This window comes from Bos grunniens, chromosome 23 (genome assembly GCF_055505025.1).
Source record: "Bos grunniens cultivar Pamir isolate PY7600 chromosome 23, Bosgru_T2T1.0, whole genome shotgun sequence".
Taxonomy (NCBI): domain Eukaryota; kingdom Metazoa; phylum Chordata; class Mammalia; order Artiodactyla; family Bovidae; genus Bos; species Bos grunniens.
In genome coordinates this window covers 23,260,469-23,287,748 of record NC_141187.1, presented here as the reverse complement: position 1 = coordinate 23,287,748, position 27,280 = coordinate 23,260,469, and the positions used below count along the sequence as shown (strand labels likewise).

At 37.6% G+C, this 27,280-nt stretch overlaps 2 protein-coding genes across 9 annotated transcripts in view; one reads left to right on the top strand and one right to left on the bottom strand.

Annotated features, from left to right (window-relative positions):
• Positions 1-720: 720 nt before the first annotated feature.
• On the bottom strand, positions 721-18,373 carry CENPQ (centromere protein Q). 3 transcript variants are annotated; one of them, XM_086370736.1, is made up of 9 exons: positions 18,234-18,366; positions 13,493-13,632; positions 12,653-12,707; positions 11,193-11,319; positions 7,800-7,868; positions 5,928-6,057; positions 2,937-3,056; positions 2,699-2,773; positions 721-1,645 (listed from the first exon to the last, which is right to left on the bottom strand). In XM_086370736.1, the coding sequence occupies exons 2-9, from the start codon at positions 13,592-13,594 to the stop codon at positions 1,514-1,516; spliced, it is 810 nt and encodes a 269-aa protein (XP_086226862.1). In that variant the 5' UTR covers positions 13,595-13,632; positions 18,234-18,366; the 3' UTR covers positions 721-1,513. The 3 variants fall into 3 exon arrangements, with proteins under 3 accessions (XP_086226862.1, XP_086226863.1, XP_086226864.1); XM_086370737.1 differs by lacking the exon at positions 18,234-18,366 and adding an exon at positions 15,770-15,789; XM_086370738.1 differs by lacking the exon at positions 12,653-12,707 and having other exon boundaries at positions 18,234-18,373.
• A 104-nt stretch (positions 18,374-18,477) lies between these two features.
• Positions 18,478-27,280, top strand: part of MMUT (methylmalonyl-CoA mutase) — a 41,239-nt gene continuing 32,436 nt past the window's right edge. For 2 of the 6 annotated variants that reach the window (XR_015152752.1, XM_086370733.1), the window contains exons 1-3: positions 18,478-18,586; positions 25,618-26,042; positions 26,878-27,245. Coding sequence is in view for 3 of the 6 variants with exons in the window: in XM_086370733.1 (XP_086226859.1) it covers positions 25,658-26,042; positions 26,878-27,245 (753 nt within the window). In the remaining 3 variants the exon portion in view is untranslated. Of the gene's footprint in view, positions 18,611-25,617; positions 26,043-26,877; positions 27,246-27,280 lie in introns of all 6 variants that reach the window. The other 4 variants (XR_015152754.1, XM_086370735.1, XR_015152753.1 and 1 more) reach the window with 2 other exon arrangements.

The window sequence follows — 27,280 nt, the reverse complement described above, 5'->3', positions numbered from 1 at the left end:
GACAGGGAGGCCTGGCGTGCTGTGATTCATGGGGTCGCAAAGAGTCGGACACGACTGAGTGACTGAACTGAACTGAACTGACTGATGACCAGTTTATGTGTGATAAAGAACTACCCCTTAGCAACAATGGTGAACTGAAATTCTTGTTGACTTTCAATCACCGCTTAAACAGACATTCTGACAGAACAGTAGACTTAGTAACTCCTTCATCCCACCAAAAACTATTATAAACATCACGACTAATGACAAAAATCAGTGAGTTGGGGCTCTCCTAGCATTCTAAGAAACACAAGATTATTTCCCAGGTTTTTGAAATTTTAAGACATTTTGTAAAATCTTTTTCTTTTGGTTGCTTTTCCTAGCACGTAGTAGACGGTCCAAAGCATATACAACCATGTTCTCTTTAAATGCTGCACTACAGGTTTCCTTTCTCGAAGACCTTCCTTCCCTTAAAATCTATTAATGTCCTTCCTGACCATTATTTCCTAAGAGGATATCGCTTCTGACCCTTTTGCTGAGCTGTCCAAGGTTCCCAATGACTACAGGGAGCACTAAATCCAACTTGTTTAACCCAAGCTGTCTTCCTGGTCGTCTCAGCCTGGAGTGATTATTGCACCTTCTAAATTAACTGACTAAACATCCTAGGTTAGACAGAAAGGTAATTAAATGAGTTATTTTATTCTACAAATACTTAAAAGCAACCCAGACGATATCTTGTGATTGGTTAAAAATGATTTTTAATGTATTTAAGTGATAATTTCTTCACATGTATATGCTTATTATCATGAGGAAAGGTTTAGAAAGAAGGGATTTTTTTTTGCTGTTGTTTGTTTTGGCATTTATTTTAAGGGAGTAAATGAGCTTGGGTTTCTTTTTAACAATTTTGTGAAGTAAAGGTATGCTCTGATGAGAGTAGAAAATAAGTTTTCAGCATCTATTCACTAACCTAAACAAAGAAACAAAACTTTCATGCTGCCTTTAAAGTTAAACACACCTGGCAAGTGATAATGATGCCACAAAAATTCTAGAGTGTTGTGTAAAAGAGCAAAGGCATTTGGGGATGTTGCGAGTTCCACATGACCAGACAGAAAATGCAAGTCATCAGTTAAAGAACAATAAGGATAGCAAATGCTTATGTTTTTATGTGCTAGGCACTATAAACAATTTATATATATTATATCATAGTATCATACTTGCTTTGCATAAAACAATAAACAAGCTCTATCCAACCATTATAAACCATCAGATTGTGGCTATTCTCACTTTATGGTTATGGGCACATAACTGGAGATACAGTAACATAAATGTGAGTTCCTAGACTGGTGAACTAATAAAAACAGTCTTTAAGGCCTACATTAGATGCTAACGGTAGATCTATAGAGGTTAATTTTAAAGTGCGTATCTGAAGAAGCCTCAGCCTCTGCAATATCACATAGATTAATATTTTTACAAGTTCATAAACATTAAATTAATATGGGACAATCTACAAAAAAACAAAAACAAAAACAGCTCTTTAAGAGGCATCCAGTCTTTTATAGACTTCTTCAATGAAGGTGAACATGTGCTTCATCTGGGATGAATTATGGAGAACTTCCAAGTCCTTCAGAAGACTGTTCTGATTTGGAATTAGCGCCAGAATTTCTCTCTGTGGGCATGATAGAATAATTCATTTTTTAAATTTTATTTTTTTATTGATATGTAACTGACATGAACATTATATTAGCTTCAGGCATACAACATAATGATTTGATATTTGTATACACTGCAAAATGATCACCACAGTTAAGTCTAGTTAACATCTATCACCAAACATGTTACAAATTTTTTTTTCCTTGTGATGAGAACTTTCAGATCTACTTTCTTAGCAACTTCCAAATATACAATACAGTATTAACTCTAGTCACCAGCTTATACATTACCTCCCCATTACTTATTTATAAGTAACTGGAAGTGTGTACCTTTTGACTTTACCCATGTAATTAGTTTTTAACCTTTCACTATGAAAAATGTTATATGTATTGATATGTTATTTAGAGAGAATGATATAATAATAATCTTATATAATCACTCAACTGCAATCATCAACTAATTGCCATTCTTCTTTTAAATCTATATTATTCTGTTTCCTCTCTGCCTATTCCCATTCCTCTCACCCTACGTAGATTTTAGATAGGAAAATTTTTGTTACTTTTTGAGAAAACATACAGACTTTCTACCAGGGTAAACAGTGACACTACAGTATCTATTGGGGTCCTTTGAAAAAAGATAAGTTATCAGTGTGCGGCCTACTACAAATAGGACATAGTATACTATTTTAGGAAAGGTTACATGCAATTATTAGAAGCATAAACAAAGCAACTGTCAGAATTTACTTCCAGAAATCTACCCTACAGCCATGACTATACAAACGTGTAATAATGCATATACAAAGGTGTACATAGCATTACCTGTACTAGAAAAATTATTTATTTCCAAAATCTCCACAAATTATATTATGGCACATCTATATAATGGGATGTTATACAGCAACTAACAAGCATGAGATGTTCAAACTATACCATCATATGAGAAACATAATTTTCCCTTACAGTGTATATCATAGATTTCATTTGTTTAAAAGAAGTAGCATATAATGTTTTTACATATATGAAATTTATAACTGGTGATGCAATTAATATGGTAAACTGTAAGTACTTACCTGAAGGATGGGTGCTCTGAGACTCTTTTGAGAAAGTTCAGGAAGAGAGAGTACCCCATTATCTATTTGAAACATCTAAAGTAGAAAAATAAAGCTATAGATTATTTTGTAAAGCTAGACTGTTTCAAAAAGTTGATTTCTCTTATTACACTCAAAAGCTGTCTGGGTAAAATCTAATAATGAAAAATTATATCCATATTCTAGTAGTAACTTTTTTTTTTTTTTTTGGAACAATTACCTGTTTTATCTTCTTTTCTTCTTCTTCTACCTCACTTGTCAGAACATGAACTTTGTTCTTTAGGCTGTGAATATCCCCAGTCATTGATTCTATGGTCGCTACCATTTTATCTGTTTCTTCCTGCATCAGAAAGAGAAAGCTAATCTTTTAAATTAAATATACTATTAAGTGAAACCCAAACATTTTTAAAAACATCTTACATATTGAAACACTTTTGGAAGAAACTGGTAATTTTCATTTTTCTTTCAAAAAAGTCTCCCTAGAGATTGATTTACCAATGGAACAAAGATGTACATGAACCTTTCCTCAAAAACTTACTAAAGCTGCTGGTATCAGAGATCCTGGAAGACCTATGTGAATTTAGCAGAACCCAAGGATTCACAGCAGCAGGTATAGCAGCATTCCTTAAGCAGTATGTAATAGCAGAGAAACTCTAATTTAGGAACATCCGAGTGCTATTTTCATTTGCCAAAAGAAGAAGTGCTGAACATTAGGGCAAAGATAATAACAGAAAATGAGTGGCAGTTTCTCACATAGAAAGAACATAAAACGTACTGAGGAAAGCAAAAGAGAAAATAAGTGAATGAAATAAATACGGGAATACCAGGGGTGTACTGACTGCAGGCCACATATAGAGTTAGCCAGCTTCTGGGTTTCTAAATGGTATTAAATACTGCATTGCTTTCAAATCTAGTCCTAGCAACAGCAAAGCACAGCGCAGCCTCTGCGGATCAGGGAACAAGAAGCCACACAGAAGCCACACGAAAGTAATGAAGTAGTAACTCTGAAATCCTGATGAGCAATATGGTTGGTATTTACATTTAACATCATTTTCCAAATACTGAAAGCAGAGTTGTTACTGTCAATTATAGTAATCTTCCTTAACAAATATATTATGGCTTCTAGAAACCATTAGAAAGGGTACCTGCAGAGGTCTGCAACTGCTCATGGGCTGTTTTTGATTGGTTCAAGAGCTATGAATGATTTTTACATTTCTAAAGGATGTTAAAAAAAACAAAAAAGATCGTGCAATGAAAACCAATGTGACTTATAAAGAGCAAGATGTTTATCATCTGACCCTTCAGAAAGGTGCTGATTTCTGAGTACCCAAAACCCGAGGTCTGTGAGCTCAATTTACTAGGCCAAACAAGGTCACAGGATCTGATACAAAACATGGAGAACAATGTATTATATAACTGAAATCTGTATTATATAATTGAAAGTAGAACTTAAATGTCCTTACAAAAAAAAAAAAAAACAGTGAGGTGACAGATGCATTAATTAATAAGACGGGGGAAATCCTTTCACAATGTATATATATATTAAATCACCATGATGTATACTTTAGATATCTTACCATTTTGCTACTTATATCTCAAACAAAGCTGAAATTAAAAAAAAAAAGCCATATTATGCTGCCCAACTGTTCATTAAGTGGGGGAGCTAGTGACAGTACTGAAATATACTCTTGCAAAGTAACACTGTAATGAAAGTTAAATATAATCTCACACTATGAAGAAAGTGAGAAAACCACTAAAAAATACCACTCTATAAATTTACAGTAGTCATGTATGGATGTGAAAGTGGGCAATAAAGAAGGCAGAGCTTTTGAACTGTGGTGTTGGAGAAGACTCTTGAGAGTCCCTTGGAAAGCAAGGAGATCAAACGAAATAAACCCTGAATACTCTTTGGAAGGACTGATGCTGAAACTGAAGCTCCAGTATTTGGCTGCCTGACGCAAACAGCTGACTCACTGGAAAAGACTGTGGTGCTGGGAAAGACTGAAGGTAGAAGGAGAGGAATGAGATGGTTGATGGTATCACCGGGCAAATTCCGGGAGATGGTGAGGGACAGGGAAGCCTGGCATGCTACAGTCCCTGAGGTCTCTAAGAGTCAGACATGACTTGGCGACTGAACAACAACAACGTAAATTTACAATATATATAAATTTACAAAATATATTAAGTTTACAATATATTTACAGTATATAAATTACAAATTTATAAATCTGTAATTTATAGATCTACAAGTAGATCTGCTGCTTAAAAATAAACCCTTCCATTTTTATTCTCAATCACATGGAAAAGCTGGAATGACCTATTTGTGAATGCTGACTCATTGGGGATGCAACCCCTGTTTAAACTACCACCACCTTGTAACAGATTAACAGACTTATTACTTTACAAAGTTGAACTGCTGACAAAGACCAGATCTACAATCTACTTCAAAACAGCAAAGGGATATATGGTCCAATCTGTTTTAGTTTTAATAATTATTTAATAAGCCCCTTAAGATTGCTTTTCTTAATTGCTAAAGTATCCACTAATTAAAAGCCTGTTGTTTATCCTAACAGCAAATATTATCTCTCACTACCTTCCACAGGATAAAGATAAAAAATCACATGCCCTAAAGTTGGACTAATAGGACTGCATCACAGCTGTGAGCAGTTTGTCTAAGGTTCAGCTAAAAGTGCCAATATTTCTCTTTTTCACATTTATAAAACATGAAATATAGTGCAAGCCTCTTTAAGTCATTAATGGCTATAACTGTAAAGTGCTTAGAACAGTGACTAGAAGAACATAGAAGGCTCTTCTTACATGTTATCTATAATGATTACAAAAATAATGATGATGATTGTGTTCTTCTTGTCAATAAATAGCACTGAAGGACAGAAAAACTCATGTTTTGAAATTCTATAGCATTTAGTGATGAATTCCTATAACTTGCTAATCAAAAGTAAGACAGTTCACTATATTTAAAGTCTGATAAAAAAAATAAGGCTGCTACTTAATTACAAATATATTAGACATAGTCTTAACTTTAGAGGACCAAAATTGAAAGGTTTTGCTTTGATTAAAAAAAAAAAAGTTAATAAAAAACCTTGTCCAAGATGTAGTACTAGTTACTAGAAGAATTACATAATTTTTAAAACTTTAAATTAAATCTCTTCCCCTTTCCCCTAATAATGAATTCCCTTTTCAAACTTCATACCTGCAATGATGCCAGACCTTCCTCATTAGCTCTGTGCTGTGCCCTTTCCATTTTCAGTAGACTTGACACACGAGATAAATCTTGCGGCTTTTTGGGAGGGACTTTCAGGGTTTCACACAGTTGCAGCAATCTTTGGGACAGAATAAAAACATAACTGCTTATTTTTGAGTACCATTAGTATTGTTTCTGATTTAAAATACTGTAGTCCCCTTTTTCTTTCCCTCATATTTCTAAAGGCTGAAATATTCTTTTATTAACAGCAGCTAATCTTAGCAGTAAGCCCCCCCCACCCTACCAAAAGCCCTGACAAATCCTCATTAAGTCTTTTGATTGATTAACATTTACCACAAATCATGGGGTACCTAGGTTGCTTTATAAAAGGAAAAGTTTCTATTTTACACATTTAACAATTGATTATTTATACACAGTTTAAAATATACTAAAAATTTCCTTGTATCTTCTGAATATGTTTCCTGGACTATTACAGTACATAAGTCTATCATTTAATGTGAATTTCTGGTAAGAGATGAAACATTATTCTGTTAGTCTTAACTATGACTCTGAACTTTAAATCTCAGTTGTTTCACAGAATGTGACCAATAAAAGAGAATGCCTGTATTAGTTACTCTAGTGATTTTTTCCTAACTAAAAAAAAATCCCCTTCAAATCTTATGACTAACCTCACTTCCAGCAGACTGCAATACAGCTTTCCCAGGTTTGATTCTTGAGTTCCATGAGGAAGAAATCAAGAAGCAAAATCTAAATTTGGTTCCTTCTGTCTAGTAACAGTGTATCTGGATCCTAAAAAAAATCCTACTACTTGAGATTTGCAGGCAATTAGAAGAATAGTGGAACCCAAGATTTGTCTTCCAGGTATCTTACTCAAAATATTAATTTTTATAAAGAAAAAAGTAGGTTGTTTAAACTCTATCAATCATACTTTTCACTAAACTGTCAGGATAAACTTCAGCTATTCCCCAAATCATCATTAGCCCATAAGAACAAAACCTGTCTGAATGTTTGGTTTAAGTAAAATAAAGATTCCCTTTATAAACAGTTTTTTTCTAAAACTTTATCAAACCTGTTTTGCATAAAGGTCATTCACCATTCCAAATGTTCTAAATTTGTAGGTTATTCTACAAAATCTTATTAAACTAAAAATATAACCAGTGTTTATCATGTTACAATATACCTATCATAATACTATGTCAACAACATCTAAGCACCATTTACAACATTGTATATCTATAAGTCAGAATTCCCCAAAATATGTTCCTTTAGAAAGTGTAGTGGCTAATTTTTATTGACTAGCAACTCTATTGTTTCATGACAAGGAAAAGCATATATGATTCAATCTATATCAATCATAACAGCTCTTGTCACAAAATCAGTACGAGAAGCAAATCACCCAAGCCAATCAGAATCCATCACCCAGAATATTCTAACTGAAGCTAAGAGGCTAAGAGCTTTCTTTTGCCTCTTTCTAAACAGGAAGATATCTATATATACAGTTCTAATCTACTGAGGACAACTTGTCTAAAAGAATGAAGACAACATGCAGACAGAAGCAGAGACGAGACTAATTACAAAATAAAGAGTTCCTGTGGTAAACACTAACTTGGAAGATGCTAGGTTGGGAAGATCTCTGGAGAAGGAAATGGCAACCCACTCCAGAATTCCATGCAGCAGCAGCTTAGGGTAGAATACATATTCCCAAACCATTCATCTTCTTAAAATGACAACAACAAAAGAATGAAAACCCCAAATAAAAAACTTTTATATTCCATAAATATCTGTTTTGGTAACACAAGAACAGACTGGATTTTAACCAATTATGTTTCAACTGTTTTTTTAATTGTGTGACTATATTACCTTTTCTTTAGGAAATTCAGATGATATTGAATTTGTTTATTTTCTCTAATACTGTTACTCAGAATTGATCTAGAAAAGAAAAAATAGGGATTGAATAAATATTGGGATTGAATAAATATTAGTTTGAAAATTACTAATATAATCTGTTTACTTTTTCTAATTTCTTTCAAGTGCCCCTTCTTACTAACCAGGCAGAAGCAATCACTTTATTTTATGTCAAGGGCATTTAAAGCAGAGGAATAATCTAAGTGAACTAAGATGGACTGGAACGGGTGAATTTAACTCATGACCATTATATCTACTACCGTGAGCAGGAATCCCTTAGAAGAAATGGAGTAGCCATCATAGTCAACAAAAGAGTCCAAAATGTAGTACTTGGATGCAATCTCAAAAATGACAAAATGATCTCTTCGTTTCCAAGCAAACCATTCAATATCATGGTAATCCAAGTCTATGCCCCGACCGGTAACGCTGAAGAAGCTGAAGCTGAACGGTTCTATGAAGACCTACAAGACCTTCTAGACCTAACATCCCCAAAAAACGTCCTTTTCATTATAGGGGACTGGAATGCAAAAGTAGGAAGTCAAGATACACCTGGAGTAATAGGCATATCTGGCCTGGGAGTACAGAATGAAGCAGGGCAAAGGCTAATAGAGTTTTGCCAGGAGAATGCACTGGTCGTAACAAACACCCTCTTCCAACAACACAAGAGAAGACACTACACATAGACATTACCAGATGGGCAACACCGAAATCAGATTGATTACATTCTTTGTAGCCAAAGATGGAGAAGCTCTATATAGTCAGCAAAAACAAGACCGGGAGCTGACCGTGGCTTGGATCATTGCCAAATTCAGAGTTAAATTGAAGAAAGTAGGGAAAACCACTAGACCATTCAGGTATGGTCTAAATCAAATCTCTTATGATTATATAGTAGAAGTGAGAAATAGATTTAAGGGACTAGATCTGATAGAGTGCCTGATGAACTATGGACAGAGGTTTGTGACATTGTACAGGAGACAGTGATCAAGACCATCCCCAAGAAAAAGAAATGCAAAAAAGCAAAATGGCTGTCTCAGGAGGCCTACGAATAGCTGTGAAAAGAAGGGAAGTGAAAAGCAAAGGAGAAAAGGAAAGATATACCCATTTGAATGCAGAGTTCCAAAGAATAGCAAGGAGAAATAAGAAAGCTTTCCTCAAGTGATCAAAGCAAAGAAATAGAGGAAAATAATAGAATGGGAAAGACTAGAGATCTCTTCAACAAAATTAGAGATACCAAGGGAACATTTCATGCAAAGATGGGCTCGATAAAGACAGAAATGGTATGGACCTAACAGAAGCAGAAGATATTAAGAAGAAGTATCAAGAATACACAGAAGAACTATACAAAAAAGATCTTCACAACCAAGATAATCACGATGGTGTGATCACTCACCCAGAGCCAGACATCCTGGAATGAGAAGTCAAGTGGGCCTTAGGAAGCATCATTACAAACAAAGCTAGTGGAGGTGATGGAATTCCAGTTGAGCTATTTCAAATCCTGAAAGATGATGCTGTGAAAGTGCTGCACTCAATATGCCAGCAAATTTGGAAAACTCAGCAGTGGCCACAGGACTGGAAAAGGTCAGTTTTCATTCCAATCCCAAAGAAAGGCAATGCCAAAGAATGCTCAAACTACCTCACACTTGCACTCATCTCACATGCTATTAAAGTAATGCTTCAAATTCTCCAAGCTAGGCTTCAGCAATATGTGAACCGTGAACTTCAGATGTTCAAGCTGTTTTTAGACAAGGCCAAGGAACCAGAGATCAAATTGCCAACATCCCCTGGATCATGGAAAAAGCAAGAGAGTTCCAGAAAAACATCTATTTCTGCTTTATTGACTATGCCAAAGCCTTTGACTGTGTGGATCACAATAAACTGTGGAAACTTCTGAAAGAGATGGGAATACCAGACCACCTGATCTGCCTCTTGAGAAATCTGTATGCAGGTCAGGAAGCAACAGTTACAACTGGACATGGAACAACAGACTGGTTCCAAATAGGAAAAGGAGTACATCAAGGCTGTATATTGTCACCCTGCTTATTTAACTTATATGTAGAGTAAATCATCAGAAACACTGGGCTGGAGGAAGCACAAGCTATAATTAAGATTGCCAGGAGAAATATCAATAACCTAAGATATGCAGATAATACCACCCTTATGGCAAAAAGTGAAAAAGAACTAAAGAGCCTCTTGAGGAAAATGAAAGAGGAGAGTGAAAAAGTTGGCTCAAAGCTCAACATTCAGAAAACTAGATCATGGCATCCAGTCCCATCACTTCATGGCAAATAGTTGGGAGACAGTGGAAAAAGTGGCTGACTTTATTTTTCTGGGCTTCAAAATCACTGCAGATGGTGACTGCAGCCATGAAATTAAAGGATGCTTACTCCTTGGAAGGAAAGTTATGACCAACCTAGATAGCATATTGAAAAGTAGAGACATTGCTTTGCCTACAAAGGTCCATCTAGTCAAGGCTACGGTTTTTCCAGTGATCGTGTATGGATGTGAGAATTGGACTATAAAGAAAGCTAAGCGCCGAAGAATCGATGCTTTTGAACTGTGGTGTTGGAGAAGACTCTTGAGAGTCCCTTGGATTGCAAGGAGATCCAACTAGTCCATCCTAAAGGAGATCAGTCCTGGGTGTTCATTGGAAGGGCTGATGTTGAAGCTGAAACTCCAATACTTTGCCCACCTGATATGAAGAGCTGACTCATTTGAAAAAACCGTGATGCTGGGAAGGATTGAGGGCAGGAGGAGAAGGGGATGACAGAAAATGAGATGGCTGGATGGCATCACCAACTCGATGGACATGGGTTTGGGTGAACTCTGGGAGCTGGTGATGGACAGGGAGGCCTGGTGTGCTACAGTTCATGGGGTTGCAAAGAGTCATACACGACTGAGCAACTGAACTGAATTGAATAATCTAAGTTCTTTTTATCACATTATATCATTGTAACTAATTTATATGCCTCTTCTCATGGATTTCAGTGCCTTGATGCCCGAGTCTTATCTCTGTATTCCTGCTAGCACTGCTTCCATATAAAGTTCAATTTGAGCAAACTTCTTCCTGAAGTATCCCTCTTGACAGAAAAAAGTTTTAAGTTTACAGACAGCAGATTAGGCCATGTAGATTTCATTTTTATTTCAGCGATAAAATTCCAAGTTTCTGACATTAATAAAGGCTTTTTTTAACTGAAGGCTAAGGCCATCAAAAGACATTAAAAAAACCTTCTCGTGAAAGAGAAAAACACCATATCACCATAAAGTAGACAACAATATTTAAAAGGATACTGTTTGTAGGAAACATAAGTAGAAATGAAAACAGTGAAATGGAAAATATTTCATACTCACATTACTACAGATTCCATCATAGTTTGCAAATGCTCTCTGCTACTCTTCGAAAGAGGCTGCCAGGTTTGTCTCTTGTTGGATGCTATCTTTACCTGTTTTAGAGTAGTATGCTTTGTTTGTCTTGTCACTGGTCAAAGAAGAGACTGTGGTTAATCTAGAAATGTGTATATTTTTATTTATAAAGTTATTCAAGGACAAGTTTATCTAAAAAGAGCCAATGGAATTGTGAGAACCACAATACTATAAAGCTGTATTAGCTGTTTAATTTCTTTTTTTACTGCATAGTCATAAAATGCCAGGTGTTGAATATGTTGTTATTGTGTTAACTTAAATACTATTAGCTGATACTGCAGACAGAAACGCCAAGACAATTTTAAATGAAGAACCAAGCTGCAATTATTAGGATTCAGCATAAAAGTCTGGTTCTCAGAAATGACCTGAATTAAAGGACTTATTCGGAGAAGGCAATGGCACCCCACTCCAGTACTCTTGCCTGGAGAATCCCATGGATGGAGGAGCCTGGTAGGCGGCAGTCCATGGGGTCGCAGAGTCGGACACAACTGAGCGACTTCACTTTCACTTTTCCCTTTCATGCATTGGAGAAGGAAATGGCAACCCACTCCAGTGTTCTTGCCTGGAGAATCCCAGGGACGGGGAAGCCTGGTGGGCTGCTGTCTATGGGTCGCACAGAGTCAGACACGACTAAAGTGACTTAGCAGCAGTAGCAGCAAAGGACTTATTGAGAAGACTAGGAAAACGCTTTTTGTCATATGTTGGATGGCAACTGGAACAAAGGAAATTAACCAAACCAAGAACAGATACTGAGTGTCTGGTAGGTTACTGACATTGTTCTGCTTGTAATAAATAAACAAAAGAGATACACTATTGGCTTACATGAAAATTCACTTTGGAGAGAAGGGAGATTAAATAATTACAGTTACAGGTATGCAAAGCATTACAAAAGAAAAAACACTGTTCATTATGTAAGTACAAAACCAGAGGACCTAACCTGTTCCTGGGTGAGGAGGTAGAAAATTCTTCCATGATGAAGTGATATTTAAGTAAAGATGTTCACTCCAAACTAATTTACCCTAGACAAACTTAGCTCCAATCTAATCTAAACAGTGGTAGCAGAACAGGGTATTTGTCTCAAAGAGAAATCAGTAGGTGTGTCTCTATATCACAAATCAGAGTAAGTCAGACTGTTGTATACTTTGAATTTCTCTAGTTCCTTTCAATTTAGAAACCCACACAGTATTTTGCTAGTGGTGGTAAGTAAAATTTTAGCTGACCTAGGTATGTGACTAAACAGCACTACGTATTCTTGCAAAAATGAGAATGCTACCATTTATTACTATGTTTCGCTTATGCAGAATTCATAAGCAAGATGCTGAGAACTTTTTCATAAATAGGTATAGCTTGAGAAAGATATGGTGAAACAAAACATAGAAAAGAAATACCTTCAGAAGAGAGATGTTTTGGATGATTTTTATTTTTTTTCACTGTGTTTCTAACCTAGAGAGAAAAACACACAAACATGCACGCACAATTAAGCACTAGATAAAAAGATACTGCTTTTGCAATAGATTTGTCATGCATGTTGGAGGGAATTCATACACCTTCTGGAAAGATGAAAAAAAGTATATTGCTATTTCTACAGCAAAAGGTGTGCATTTATCACAAGTGGAGGATATACTAAAGCAACTTCTGAACAATGGTGATAATGTATAACAGAATTTCATATGGTGCTAAAGAATGTTTTAAAGAAATCATTACTTATTTTGCCTGGGAAATAGTGTTAAATACGTTTCCTGCAAAACAGAAAAATATAGGCATTACCTAATACAGAGAAAAAAATGCTGATTATTTCTTTTATAAGAGAGGGACAAAATTATGGCAGGAAGAAGCTAATTCCTCTCCGACTAATTTTTCTCTATGTTAATAAAAATCTCTTCCACCTACTGACAGATTCTCTTGTCTTTTAATATATGAATGCCATATTCACTTTATTACACTTTATTACCAGTATTCCCATTTGAACACCTTAGCGATGTCCCATAGCATCTTCCCCAAAGAATTTTCTGATTAATATTTTAGAAAAGAAGTAAAAAATCTTTATCTGCAAGTTTTTATAAATCATGTTGCAGCAGCTCCCACATAACCATATATATGGAATATAAATTACTATAATTTGTAGTAAAGCTGACCTTTAGTCTTCACATTCTCCTTTATACAGAACAGATGATATTTTTACCAGAGTCCTGAATGATAAACTCTTTGAATAAGTCCTGAATGATTACCTTTTTCCCTGGTAATTCTGCTTCTTCATCATCAGTTTTTCTTTTTGGATTTCTTTTTAACTGTTGAGACTTTTTCTTGGAATTATTTGCTTTGCTAGACATCTTGATTTAAACAGAACAAATGTAACAGTTTTTCAAATCTGTAAAGATGAAAAGGACACAGAAAAATGCTTAAGACTTGTTTTATTACAAATATTTTGTTAAAAGGACTACCTATAAATGTTCCAAGTTTGCCTTTAAAAAATCAGAATGAAAGTTTTGGGATAGTATCGTGTGTTTTTAAAGCATTTAAACATATTTTAAAATAAATAATGCTGGTTCTCATTAAAGATGTCTAATTCAATTTCATTAAAAAATTTCTGCCATTTGTATGGCCTTAAAAAGTCATATAAAACCACTTTCACATTTCTTTATACTCCCCCATACAATAATGTTATCTCCATGCTGAAATCCAAGAAAAGGGAAATATAAAGTGCTGAATTGTTTTTTTCTGGTCACAGATTATGTCAACTCAGAGTAACATTTAGGTCTTACTTTAGGCTTAACGGATTCATCATTCTACGTGACTCAGCACACACACAGACAGATTTATGCCAAAGATGGGAGGAGGTAACTTGTAGGATTATACCATGAGTCTACACTGTAGAAATTCATGTGGTAAATTCCCTCTTAAGGATTTAGGCTATAATTCTTGCTAGGTTGCAAGAATTATAACAAAGATTCTTCACACCAAACTCATCTCTGCTAAAAGAAACAGAAGAATAAAATACTCATTTCTGCATTAGACCATAAGGAGTAGACAGTTTAGAGTTAGGTACAGTATGTGGACATGCACACACATCCCCCCCCAAATATGTGCGGTATGTACATTACACACACACACACAATTAGATATATAAATAAATCAGTCACAATTTCTTTTCTAAAAATTCAAAGTTAATTACATTAACACAGTTATATATGCAGATTTAGAGACAGACAAAGAAGGTACTCTGAATAAATCTATTCCCTCAAATTTTAAAAGGAAAAGTTCAAGCTTTCCCCCCACCCTCAAAATGGTGGGAAAGAATCAACTGAAAGATCATGAACTATACTTAGGGACTACATATCAAATCAGTTACAAAATACAGTTCTTCAGTTGCTCAGTCGTGTCTGACTCTTTGCGACCCCATGGACTGCAGAACGCCAGGCTTCCCTGTCCTTCACCATCTCCCGGAGCTTGCTGAAACTCATGTCCATTGAGTTGGTAATGCCATCCAAGCGTCTAGTCCTCTGCTGTGCCCTTCTCCTTCTACCTTCAATCTTTCCCAGTATCAGGTCTTATACAATGAGTCAGCTCTTTGCATCAAGTGATCAAAGTATCAGAGCTTCAGACTCAGCATCAGTCTCTCCAATGAATATTCAGGATTGATTTCCTTTAGGATTGACTGGTTTGATCTCCCTGCAGTCCAAGGGACTCTCAAGAGTCTTCTACAACACCACAGTTCAAAAGCATCAACACTTCAGTGCTCAGCCTTCTTTATGGTCCAACTCTCACATTCACAAAACACAGTGGAAGCTAAAATACACTTTACTCTGCTCTTGAACAATGTGGTACCTTATACTATACCAGTCTCCTCTGCTTCATTCTTGAAATGTCTAATTCTCTTAACTGAACACTCATGCCCTTTACTTCCCCTACTTGGAAACCAATCCATATTTGCTCCAGGACCTCTCCTGGAAGGGCTGCCATGTACAGGAGTTCAGGCTGTTCACTAGAGAAAAGCATCCAGGTGAAGGAACCATTGAGGGCAAAGATTTACTCCTCATTCCATTCCATTCAGGAGACTAAAAATGGTACAAATTCCTTCTCACTCCTGTTATTGAGAGGTGTAGTCTATGTCTCCTTGTCTTAAATCTCATAGACCCTGCAGTAGTTTAAGTGGTAGAATATGGTGGAAATGATTCTGTACCAGTTTCCCGGCCAAACATGAACAGATTAGTAGCTGCCACTACCCCTTGCTTGGAATATTTGCTCTTGAAACCCAGCTAACATCCTATGAGGAAGGTCAACAGAGAGAGGAACTGAGGACCTAGCCAAAAGCCCCAGCTAAATTTCCAACCAATAGCTAGCATCAACTTGCCAGCCTCGTGCATGTACCTGAGCTAACAGGCTGCAGCTGACTGCATGGAAAAGTAAAAAATCAACCCTACTAGCTGTTTCCAATTCTAAATTCAGTAAGAAAATAAGTGATTTCTTTTTAAATTAAAAAATAAAAACCCTTAAATAATACCCACCTCATAATACCCAAACTCTTTACCATGACATTTGCAGTCCTCAACAACCTAGCCTTGCCAAGCTTTCCATACTTCTCTCCCACGACTCCTCAAATGAATCTCCCTCTCCAGCTAGACTTGATTTTCTGAACACACTGTGAATAATGCACTAGTTCTACCTGAGCTCCACTCTCGTGTCTGTGCCCACCCTCCTCTCAGACTGTGGGCCATCTGCTTCTGAAAACCTTCCTAACCACTTTCCCTCATTGCTCTCTAAAAGTCTGTAGGCTCTTATGGTCTCTCTCATTTGGCACTTATTTATAGTTTGGTTTTGTTAATCATTTTTCTTGATATTCTTTATTCAGTAACATGTAATTCAGTGCTACAGTCCTTTTAAGTACAGAAATTAAAAATGTTCATTTAGAAACTTTTATAGCAACTTGACAACAATTTTAAGAATGTTCGGTCTGGTCAAAAAATAACTGGCTTTATTTTTTTAAAGTTTAATTTTTCTGGTAATTCATTTAAAGAGAGACTTTTTAAGATAAGTTTTAGAGAAACTAAGCAGAATTTGAATATAAAATTTGAATATATCCACCCCACCTTCCCTACTATCAAATCCCTTACCAGAGCGGTGCATTTACTACAATCCATGAACCAACAATGATACATATCACCCCAAATTTATGGCTTACACTGGGGTTCTTCCTTGTATGTTTCATGGATTTGACTAGTAATTTTTTTTTATTGTATTTTACAAAAGTAGCAGTTGTGGTGACGGATTAAAAATTAAAGCAACAATAACAAAAAAATTGGTCATTTACCACAGACCATCTGGAAAGCTCTATTTTCATTGATACATACTTGAAGCAATAAGCCATATAGCAAAGAAACTAAAGAGGTTCCTGATGAGGATAAAAGAGGAGAGTGAAAAAGCTGGTTTGAAACTCAACATACAAAAAACTAAGATCATGGCTTCCAGTCCCATCACTTTATGGCAAACAGAGGGAAAAAAATGGAAGCAGTGACAGATTTTATTTTTTTGGGCTTCAAAATCACTGAGGATGATGTCTCCAGCCACGACATTAAAAGATGCTTGCTCCTTGGAAGAAAAGCTATGATAAACAGCCTATTAAAAAGCAGAGACATCACTTTGCTGACAAAGGTCCGTTCAGTCAAGCTATGGTTTTTCTGGTAGTCACATATGGATGTGAGAGTTGGACCATAAAAAAGGTCGAGCTCTTTAGAATTGATGCTTTTGAACTGCGGTGTTGGAGAAGACTTTTGAGAGTCCCTTGAACTGCAAGGAGGTCAAACCAGTCAATGCTAAAGAAAATCAACCCTAATATTCATTGGAAGGACTGATGCTGAAGCTAAAGCTCCAGTACTTTGGCCAACTGATGTCAAGAGCTGATTCACTGGAAAAGACCCTGATGCTGGGCAAGACTGAAGGCAAAAGAAGAAGGGGGAGGCAGAGGATGAGACGGCTGGATAGCATCACTGACTCAACAGACACAAATTTGAGCAAACTCCAGGAGACAGTGAAGGACAGGGGAGCCTGGTGTGCTGCAGTCCACGGGGCATCAAAGAATTGGATGGTCACGACTTAGTGACCTAATAACAACCACAAGTGGTAGTAGGCAGAGATAGATATGAAAACAGTTTCCGTGTATAGTCAATTATACACAGTGCAACAAATGTTAGACGAGTGCATATCTCAAACTGGTGTGTGCATGGGGGGATATACGGTACTCAGAGAAAAAAAATAGTATATGAATTACACTTTGAAATATTTAGCCAGAAGAAAGGGAAGTAAAGTAGCTGAGAGGAAAAAAGGCCCATTGGCAGGTCAAAAGAAGTCAGTCTGTTCAGGGAAAATTCAGAGAGGCTTTGACATGTGCAGAGGCAACGGGCAGAAGAAAGACTCGAACTGTAGTTTGCGGCCAGACTACGTACTGCAGTAAAGAATGTATTCTTTACCCTGTAGGAAACAGGGAAGCATTCTAGGTTGTCTTGTTTTTCTTTGTCAGCTTGCTGAAACTCGTGGAAACCACCAACCTAATTCTCTAAGGTACAATAGGTGAACACGACATCTGCCAAAACTTGAAAATACGCAGTGTTTACTTTTTGCAACTGATGCCTCGGGGTAGCGACGCTGCCAACCGCAGTTTCCTTAAGGCGCAAAGGCACTCATCACTAACGCTGCACTTCGCTCCACGACTGACTGCGGGCAAGAGTAAGGAAGCAGGACGAAGATGAGGATGATTCGGGGAAGGGAGGGTGGAAACATGCGTGGCTTCACTCCCTGTTTGCGAATCAAACAGTACTTTGTTTATCCCTGGCTGCGAAAGGCAAACCTGTTCGGATCTCCCCCTCTCCTTTTGAAACACCTGAAACTCCTCAAACACAACCCGCCAAGTTGTTGGCCGCAAAACTTATCTCCCAAACTGGAGCCACCGGCGAGCGAAGCGCTTTGACTACTCACCAAAAACTGATCCTTGAATCCTTTCAGGAGCTGTGCTCAGAGCATTTCGCGCCCAAACCATCCAAAGCTGCGGAAGCCCGGAAGTGAGCACATAGAAACCGGAAACGCCTGGGGGGAGTGGCGGGCATCTGTCCACGCCCCCAACGTCATCAGGAGCGCGCCCACGAGAGCGTGACGGGATTGGTTGGAAAGAGGGCGGTCGGCCGACGCCCCCATCCCATCCCATCCCATCCCGTTGGCCTTTGCACTTGCTTGGTCCTGGGCCCTGCTTTGGGGACTTTTGATTTGCAGAGCTCGGGGTGCCTAGGTCCAGCCGTCTTCTTCCAAGGCTTCGGTCTGAGACAGGCCGACCCGTGAGTAAGACCGTGCACCTTGAGGCACGTCTGCCTTTCAGATCCCTCCATTTTTCAGGCTCCTCCCCACCCTTAGTTGTCCCCGGAGAAAGTTGTCCTTTCTCTCTTCCCAACTCCCAACTTCCTCCTTCTTTACTGCTGAGAAGGGATCCCACGCTGCTCTACCCTCTTCTTAGGTTTAGATGCTCCACTGTCCTCTCTCTTTCAGTGAGGTCCGTGAAAGTTCGGAGGTACTGCAGAAAAGAAGGTGCTTTTAATGTCCCAGAGGCCATATTGCCGTCTTCCCTGGTTACCCAGGAACCCCGGAGTTCCTCTGGGCAGAGAGCGATTATAGGGTTCTAGAGGGATATGCTCTCTCCACAGCTGCCTCCTTCGAGGCCGCGGTGGTTGTGAGGGTTTTTTTTTTTTTGTGAGAGGTGGCGGAATTGGAAGTTTCTTTCAGTGTACAGATGTAGGTGATGGGGAGAAGTGGAAAGACAGATCTAAACGTACACGAAAGTGTAAATTGCTAACTTGTTCTCGTTTTCATCTGGAAAGAGAGCAATCTTTTATACGCACCAAACTCTGAGTAATATATTTGTGTGTGTTAAATTTTAAATCACTTGTTGATTTTTCTCCCAGTATTTTATGTTTAAAGACTTATTTATGCTGATACTAAATTTAATTTGCATGCTCTGTGTTGTCCTCTCTCACCTAAGTTGGCCGAACATTGGAGGCGGCTAGCTGTTAAAGTAGAATCCCGTGTAAACAAATTTGAAAGGGATTTGATTCAGAACTGTATGTAGGTGTTTTACCCGTATTTTTTTGAGGGTGTGGCAGATGTTGCTTCATCATTAGGGCAAATGTTGCTTCACTGTTGCTCTTTCACACATTTTAATCACTTGTAACTTATTATATTTGCTTTGCATATTATTTCTTTGGTTGCTTAAAGTGTCTGTTGATGGATCTTTTGAGAAAATTTCAGAAATCCTGTTTCCATCAGCCAAAGTTGTGTTCTTATCTAAAAATGATGTCTATTTCCAGTCTTTACCAATTTGCCATGCGATTTTCAGGAACTCACCTACATAGGGCTGTTTCCTATCATTTATCCAGGTTTAGGAAAGCCCTACCTGCATTTTGTAAAGCTCTACCTGCAACAGTGTAAAGAGCAATATTGCATAGAAACCTGGAATGTTAGGTCCATGAATCAAGGTAAATTCATCTCTGTTCAGTTCAGCCACTCAGTCGTGTCCGACTCCTTGTGACCCCATGAATTGCAGCATGCCAGGCCTCCCTGTCCATCACCAACTCCCGGAGTTTACTCAAACTCGTGTCCATCAAGTCGGTGATGCCATCCAGCCATCTCATCCTCCGTTGTCCCCTTCTCCTTCCGCCTTCAATCTTTCCTAGCATCAAGGTCTTTTCCAATGAGTCAACTCTTCGCATGAGGTGGCCAAAGTATTGGAGTTTCAGCTTTAGCATTAGTCCTTCCAATGAACACCCAGGACTGATTTCCTTTAGGATGGACTGGTTGTAAATTGGAAGTGGTCAAAAAGGAGATGGCAAGAGTGAACATCAACATTTTAGGAATCAGTGAACTAAAATGGACTGGAATGGGTGAATTTAACTCAGATGACCACTGTATCTACTACTGTGGGCAAGAATCCCTTAGAAGAAATGGAGTAGCCATCATCGTCAACAAAACAGTCTGAAATTCAGTACTTGGATGCAATCTCAAAAACGACAGAATGATCTGTTATTTGTTTCCAAGGCAAACCATTCAGTATCACAGTGATCCAAGTCTATGCTCCAACCAATAAGCTGAAGAAGGTGAAGCTGAACGGTTCTATGAAGACCTATAAGACCTTCTAGAACTAACACCCCAAAAAGATGTCCTTTTCATTATAGGGAACTGGAATGCAAAAGTAGGAAGTCAAGAAATACCTGGAGTAACGGGCAAATTTGGCCCTGGAGTACAGAATGAAGCAGGGCAAAGGCTAACAGAGTTTTGCCAAGAGAACGCACTGGTCATAGCAAACACCCTCTTCCAACAATATAAGGGATGACTCTACACATGGACATCACCAGATGGTCAACACTGAAATTAGGTTGATTATATTCTTTGCAGCCAAAGATGGAGAAGCTCTATACAGTCAGCAAAAACAAGACCGGGAGCTGACTGTAGCTCAAATCATGAACTCCTTATTGCCAAATTCAGAGTTAAATTGAAGAAAGTAGGGAAAACCATTAGACCATTCAGGTATGACCTAAATCAAATCCCTTACAGTGGAAGTGACAAATAGATTCAAGGGATTAGATCTGATAGACAAAGAGTTGCCTGAAGGACTATGGCCGGAGGTTCGGAGGTTTGTGACATTGTGCAGGAGACAGTGATCAAGACCATCTCCCCAAAAAAGAAATGCAAAAATGCAAAATGGTTGTCTGAGGAGGGCTTACAAACAGCTATGAAAAGAAGAGAAGCTAAAGGCAAAGGAGAAAAGGAAAGATATACTCATTTGAATGCAGAGTTCCAAAGAATAGCAAGGAGAGATAAGAAAGCCTTCCTCAAGTGATCAATGCAAAGAAATAGAGGAAAACAACAGAATGGGAAAGACTAGAGATCTCTTCAAGAAAATTAGAGATACCAAAGAAACATTTCATGCAAAGGTGGGCACAATAAAGGACAGAAATGGTAGGGACCTAACAGAAACAGAAGATATTAAGAAGAGGTGGCAAGAATACACAGAACTACACAAAACAGATCTTCTTGACCCAGATAACCACAATGGTGTGATCACTCACTTAGAGCCAGACATCCAGGAATGTGAAGTCAAGTGGGCCTTAGAAAGCATCACTACGAACAAAGCTAGTGGAGGTGATGGAATTCCAGTTGAGCTATTCCAATCCTGAAAGATGATGCTGTGAAAGTGCTGCACTCAATATGCCAGCAAATTTGGAAAACTCAGCAGTGGCCACAGGACTGGAAAAGGTCAGTTTTCATTCCAATCCCAAAGAAAGGCAATGCCAAAGAATGCTCAAAATACTGCACAATTGCACTCATCTCACATGCATGCAAAGTAATGCTCAAAATTCTCCAAGCCAGGCTTTAGTATGTGAACTGTGAACTTCCATATATTCAAGCTGGATTGAGAAAAGGCAGAGGAGCCAGGTATCAAATTGCCAACATCCACTGGATCATCGAAAAAGCAAGAGAGTTCCAGAAAAACATCTGCCTCTGCTTTATTGACTATGCCAAAGCCTTTAACTGTGTGGATCACAACAAACGGCGGACAATTCTTCAAGAGATGGGAATACCAGACCACCTGACCTGCCTCCTGAGTAATCTATATGCAGGTCAGGAAGTAACAGTTAGAACTGGACATAGGACAACAGACTGGTTCCAAATCAGGAAAGGAGTATGTCGATGCTGTATATTGTCACCCTGCTTATTTAACTTATATGCAGAATACATCATGAGAAACACTGGGCTGGAAGAAGTACAAGCTGGAATCAAGATTGCTGGGAGAAATATCAATAACCACAGATATGCAGATGATATCACCCTTAAGGCAGAAAGTGAAGAAGAACTAAAGAGCCTCTTGATGAAAGTGGAAGAGGAGAGTGAAAAAGTTGGCTTAAAGCTCAACATTCAGAAAACTAAGATCATGGCATTCAGTCCCATCACTTCATGACAAATAGATGGGGCAACAGTGGAAACAGTGACAGACTATTTTTTTGGGCTCCAAAATCACTGCAGATGGTGACTTCAGCCATGAAATTTAGAGACGCTTACTCCTTGGAAGAAAAGTTATGACCAACCTAGACAGCTTTTAAAAAGCAAGACATTACTTTGCCAACAAAGGTCTGTCTAGTCAAAGCAATGGTTTTTCCAGTAGTCACGTATGGATGTGAGAGTTGGACTATAAAGAAAGCTGAGCATCGAAGAATTGATGCTTTTGAACTGTGGTGTTGGAGAAGACTCTTGAGAGTCCCTTGGACAACAAGGAGATCCAACCAGTCCATCCTAAGGGAAATCAGTCCTGAATATTCATTGGAAGGACTGATGCTGAATCTGAAATTTCAATACTTTGGCCACCTGTCGCGAAGAACTGACTCATTTGAAGAGACCCTGATGCTGGGAAAGATTGAAGGCCAGAGGAGAAGGAGACGACAGAGGATGAGATTGGATGGCATCACTGACTCAATGGACATGAGTTTGAGTAAACTCTGGGAGTTGGTGATGGACAGGGAGTCCTGGAGTGCTGTAGTCCATGGGGTCGCAAAGAGTTGGACACGACTAAGCGACTGAACTGAACCTGCACTTGGCATGAAATGATTGTGATATTATCTTCTGCAACGTACTCTCAGGCAGTTGTCAGATTACTTTTTTAAAAATGTATTTTTTATTGAAGTATAGTTGAATTACAATGTTATGTTAATTACTGTGTACTCTGCATGTGTGCTCAGTCATATCCTACTATTTGGGATGCCATGGACTGTTGCCCACTAGGCTCCTCTGTCCATGGGATTTCCCAGACAAGAATACTCGAGTGGGTTCCATTTCCTTCTCCAGGGATCAAACCCACATTTCTGTGTCTCCCGCATTGGCAGGCAGATTTTTTACCACTAGAGTTACCCTGAGTGTTAATTACTGCTGTACAGTGAAGCCTCTCAGTTATACATACATGTACATTTTTTCATGTTCTTTTCATTATGGTTTATCACAGAATATTGAATATAGTCCCACATGCTATACAGTAGGAGCTTGTTTTTTATCCATTTTATTAGATTACTTTTTATAACATTACTACCCTAGTAGTTCAGTTATAAATTATTTCTTCTCATCGGCCTTTTAAGCTAGTACCTGTAGTTTATGGCTCAGAAGAAGATGGAGGTCTAGGATCCCATGAGTTTAATAGAATAAAAGGCATACTAGTTTAAAAAAATAGGAATTGTTTTTGTTGTATTTGCAATTTTTACCTAGGACACATCTTTTAATGCTTCTTGAGCCTATCTCCTTTTTAAAGACACTGTGCATAACATTTTAAATTTTAACTTATGTATAGTATGTTATGTATAATATACTTATAGGTAAATGCACGTATCATATTTGTAAAATTTGATGAATTTCCACAAACTGAACACATCTATGTAATAGGAATTCAGATCAAGACCATCACCCTAGAGCTCCTTTCTTTCTTCCTGTCTTAACTAGTCACCACACATAACCACTCTTCTGACATCAGATTAGTTTTGCCCAATTCCTAAACGTATTTTTACAGCTACATAAAATTCTATAATTTTTAAATACTGAATTTATTTATTTCTTCATTGATAATGTTTCTTAGTTTTCCTAACTATAAGTAAAACCACTAGGGAATGTGTATTTTGTCTAATAATTTTCCCAGGAGTAATGATCCTCAGTGGAATGGCATGATCATTCAAAGATTGTGCATGTTACCAATTTGCTTTTTTACATAGTTTATCTCAGTTAATACTCCCACCAATTGGATTGTTGGGTATTCTTATTTTTGTTTAAAATTCACTAAATTGATAGATGAAAAATGGTATGGAAAATAGAATTTTGAACTCACTTTACTTGTTTTATGTATTGTAGGGAATCATGAATATATTAATAAAAATTTCCACTCAAAATCCTTTTAAATATTAGGCTCTACATGTTGAGACTGTATGACTCTGATAAGCATTAAATAATTCAGAAATTTCAGTACTGCTTTTCTGTATGGAATTTTGATAAGCTACTTTATTTCTGTATTTCTTTGGACTTTAATTTCTACGTCTGTAAAATGATGAAATTGGACTTAGTTATGTAGTATAAGACTCTGGGTAATTATCAGGAATATATAGCTCTGATATTAGATCAGTTTATGGAATAGAAGAGAATATATATATATATATATATATATATGAAATTTTATATACATATATTTTGTATGAAACAAAACATAGAAATATATCTTATATGAACATAAAAAGCAGTGTTCTAATCTATTGAAGTGTGGGAGATGGTAGATTTATAAAGAGGGAAACAGAGCTCTGTGGTATGGAATACTGAAGAGGCCATTTAATCCAGCTTGTAGTTTCAGGGACAGGCTGTGAATGTATTAGTTAAATACTTTGCTTTCCAGGATTAAATACTAGCTCTTCTGTGCCTGAGTTTCCTCATCTGTAAAATGGGGATAATATTAGTATAAATTCCTATTTCTTGGTGGTGTTTTGAGGATTAAAATTGCTGCTCTACATAAAGTCCTTAAACAGTACCTGTCACATAGAAAGCCCTGCATACCAGAGGTTATGCCTTAGCCAAAGTAGTGCATTCTAGGTCAATGGAAGAGCAGGGGCAAGTCACGGAACTTTGACACATGCAGGGCACTGTAGGTAATCCAGAAATTCTAGAAAACAAAATGTGTAGAGGTCAAAGAAGTGAAGTGAAGTCACTCAGTTGTGTCTGACTCTTTGTGACCCCATGGACTGTAGCCCACCAGGCTCCTCCATCCATGGAATTTTCTAGGCAAGAGTACTGGAGTGGGTCAAAGGCAGAGGTAATTCTGAAAGATAAGCAGGGATCAGGGCATAGGGGGCTTAAATGTCTGTTTTATTCACCCCTTTTTTCTCCAGCATCCAGTATAATGTCTGTCATAATATAGATGTTAAATAAAAACCTTCTGAGTGAAAAATTAATTAGGAGGCTATGCTGCATCCTCTACATGATGGAAAATCTTTGGAAAATGTTCAGAGAAGTGTGACATGATCATCTCTGCATTGGTGTCAGTGTGCAGAATGGATGAGAGGGGCCTAAGACTGGTCAACACAACCACCTGAGAGGCTCTTGAGGAAGAGGACTAGACTAGAACAATGATAGTAGTTGTGGACACGAGGGACCAAAGTTATAAAATATTACGTGTAGGGAACAGAAAAGGAGAAGAGATGAAATCATACTCATATACTCTTTTTTCTCTTTTTCTTTCTCACCAGTAAGCTCCTGTTTTGCCAGTCTTGCAAATACATATGCACTGTGCTTCTTTTTCTAGGTCAGTTCTTGTTCTTGTTTGGCGTGTTCCATGTTCCATCATGTTGAGGGCTAAGACTCGGCTTTTTTTGCTTTCACCTAATCACCTGAGGCAGCTGAAAGTGTCATCAGGCTCCAGGCTTATCTGGCAACGACTTCTGCATCAGCAACAGCCCCTTCATCCAGAATGGGCTGCCCTGGCTAAAAAGCAGTTGAAAGGCAAAAACCCAGAAGAACTAATATGGCACACCCCAGAGGGGATCTCCATAAAGCCCTTATATTCCAGCCGGGATACCAAGGACTTCCCTGAAGAACTTCCAGGCATGAAGCCGTTCACACGCGGACCGTATCCCACCATGTACACTTTCAGGCCCTGGACCATCCGCCAGTATGCTGGTTTCAGTACTGTGGAAGAGAGCAACAAGTTCTATAAGGACAATATCAAGGGTGAGATTTTAATTTGAGACATAGTATTTATGGTCAAACATAACACTTCCTCATCTTGGCTTTTTGAAGGGAGGCTAGTTAATCTCTATAGAGCTAATAATCACTTTATAATCTAGAGGTCAAGGCTATACTCTCAAAGAAAAAATGTTTTTCAATTTACATGGTCAAAAAAATAGATAACCCGGAATAAAGTGCTCAATTCTTGAAAGAAAACAATACCTAAATGCACGTTGTATAAAAGGAATTAGGTGAAGTTATATGAAGAAAATTCTGAGACATTGGCTTTGCCTTTGAAAAGCTTTTAATTAAAACTGTCAGGATAGGAATGGGAGGGGAAAATGGTTTATGAGATGACCAAAGAAAGGAATAAACAAATAATGTGGTACAGATTTTAGTTTTTTGAGTGGTTTTTATAATTCTATTTCCCATTAAGTTTCAACGGCCAAGAAAAGAGCAAAAATAAATGAACATACAAGTACTAAATAATGTTAACTGTATATAAACAGCCATATCTTCCCATGAATCTTAAAAATATTTCTATCACAAATTGTTAAGATAAAAAAATCCTCAGATGGACATGAGATCAATCTGTTTTATTCCTTCTATTCTTTATTATAGTGAAGTCTGGAATTCACTTTGTGTGTTTTTTAGTACATGGGAAACAACAGACTCTTAGGAACTAAAGTCTCTTTATGTAAGTTTGTTTTGAGCATAAAGGTTGTTTATTATCAAAGTAGACTGTGATGAGATGAGTCAGGACTTTTAGTAGTGTTAAAATCAGTTTACTTTGATGCCGGACTGTTTAATCCTACCTTATTTTTCTTTATATATTTAGCTGGTCAACAAGGATTATCAGTTGCCTTTGATCTTGCAACACATCGTGGCTATGATTCAGACAACCCTCGAGTTCGTGGTGATGTTGGAATGGCTGGAGTTGCTATTGACACTGTGGAAGACACCAAAATTCTTTTTGATGGAATTCCTTTAGAAAAAATGTCAGTTTCCATGACCATGAATGGAGCAGTTATTCCAGTTCTTGCAACTTTTATAGTAACTGGAGAAGAGCAAGGCGTACCTAAAGAGAAACTTACTGGTACAATCCAAAATGATATACTAAAGGAATTTATGGTCAGAAATACTTATATTTTTCCTCCAGAACCATCCATGAAAATTATTGCTGACATCTTCCAATATACAGCAAAGGTATCCTTTGTTATTATAGGTTTTACTATAGTTCT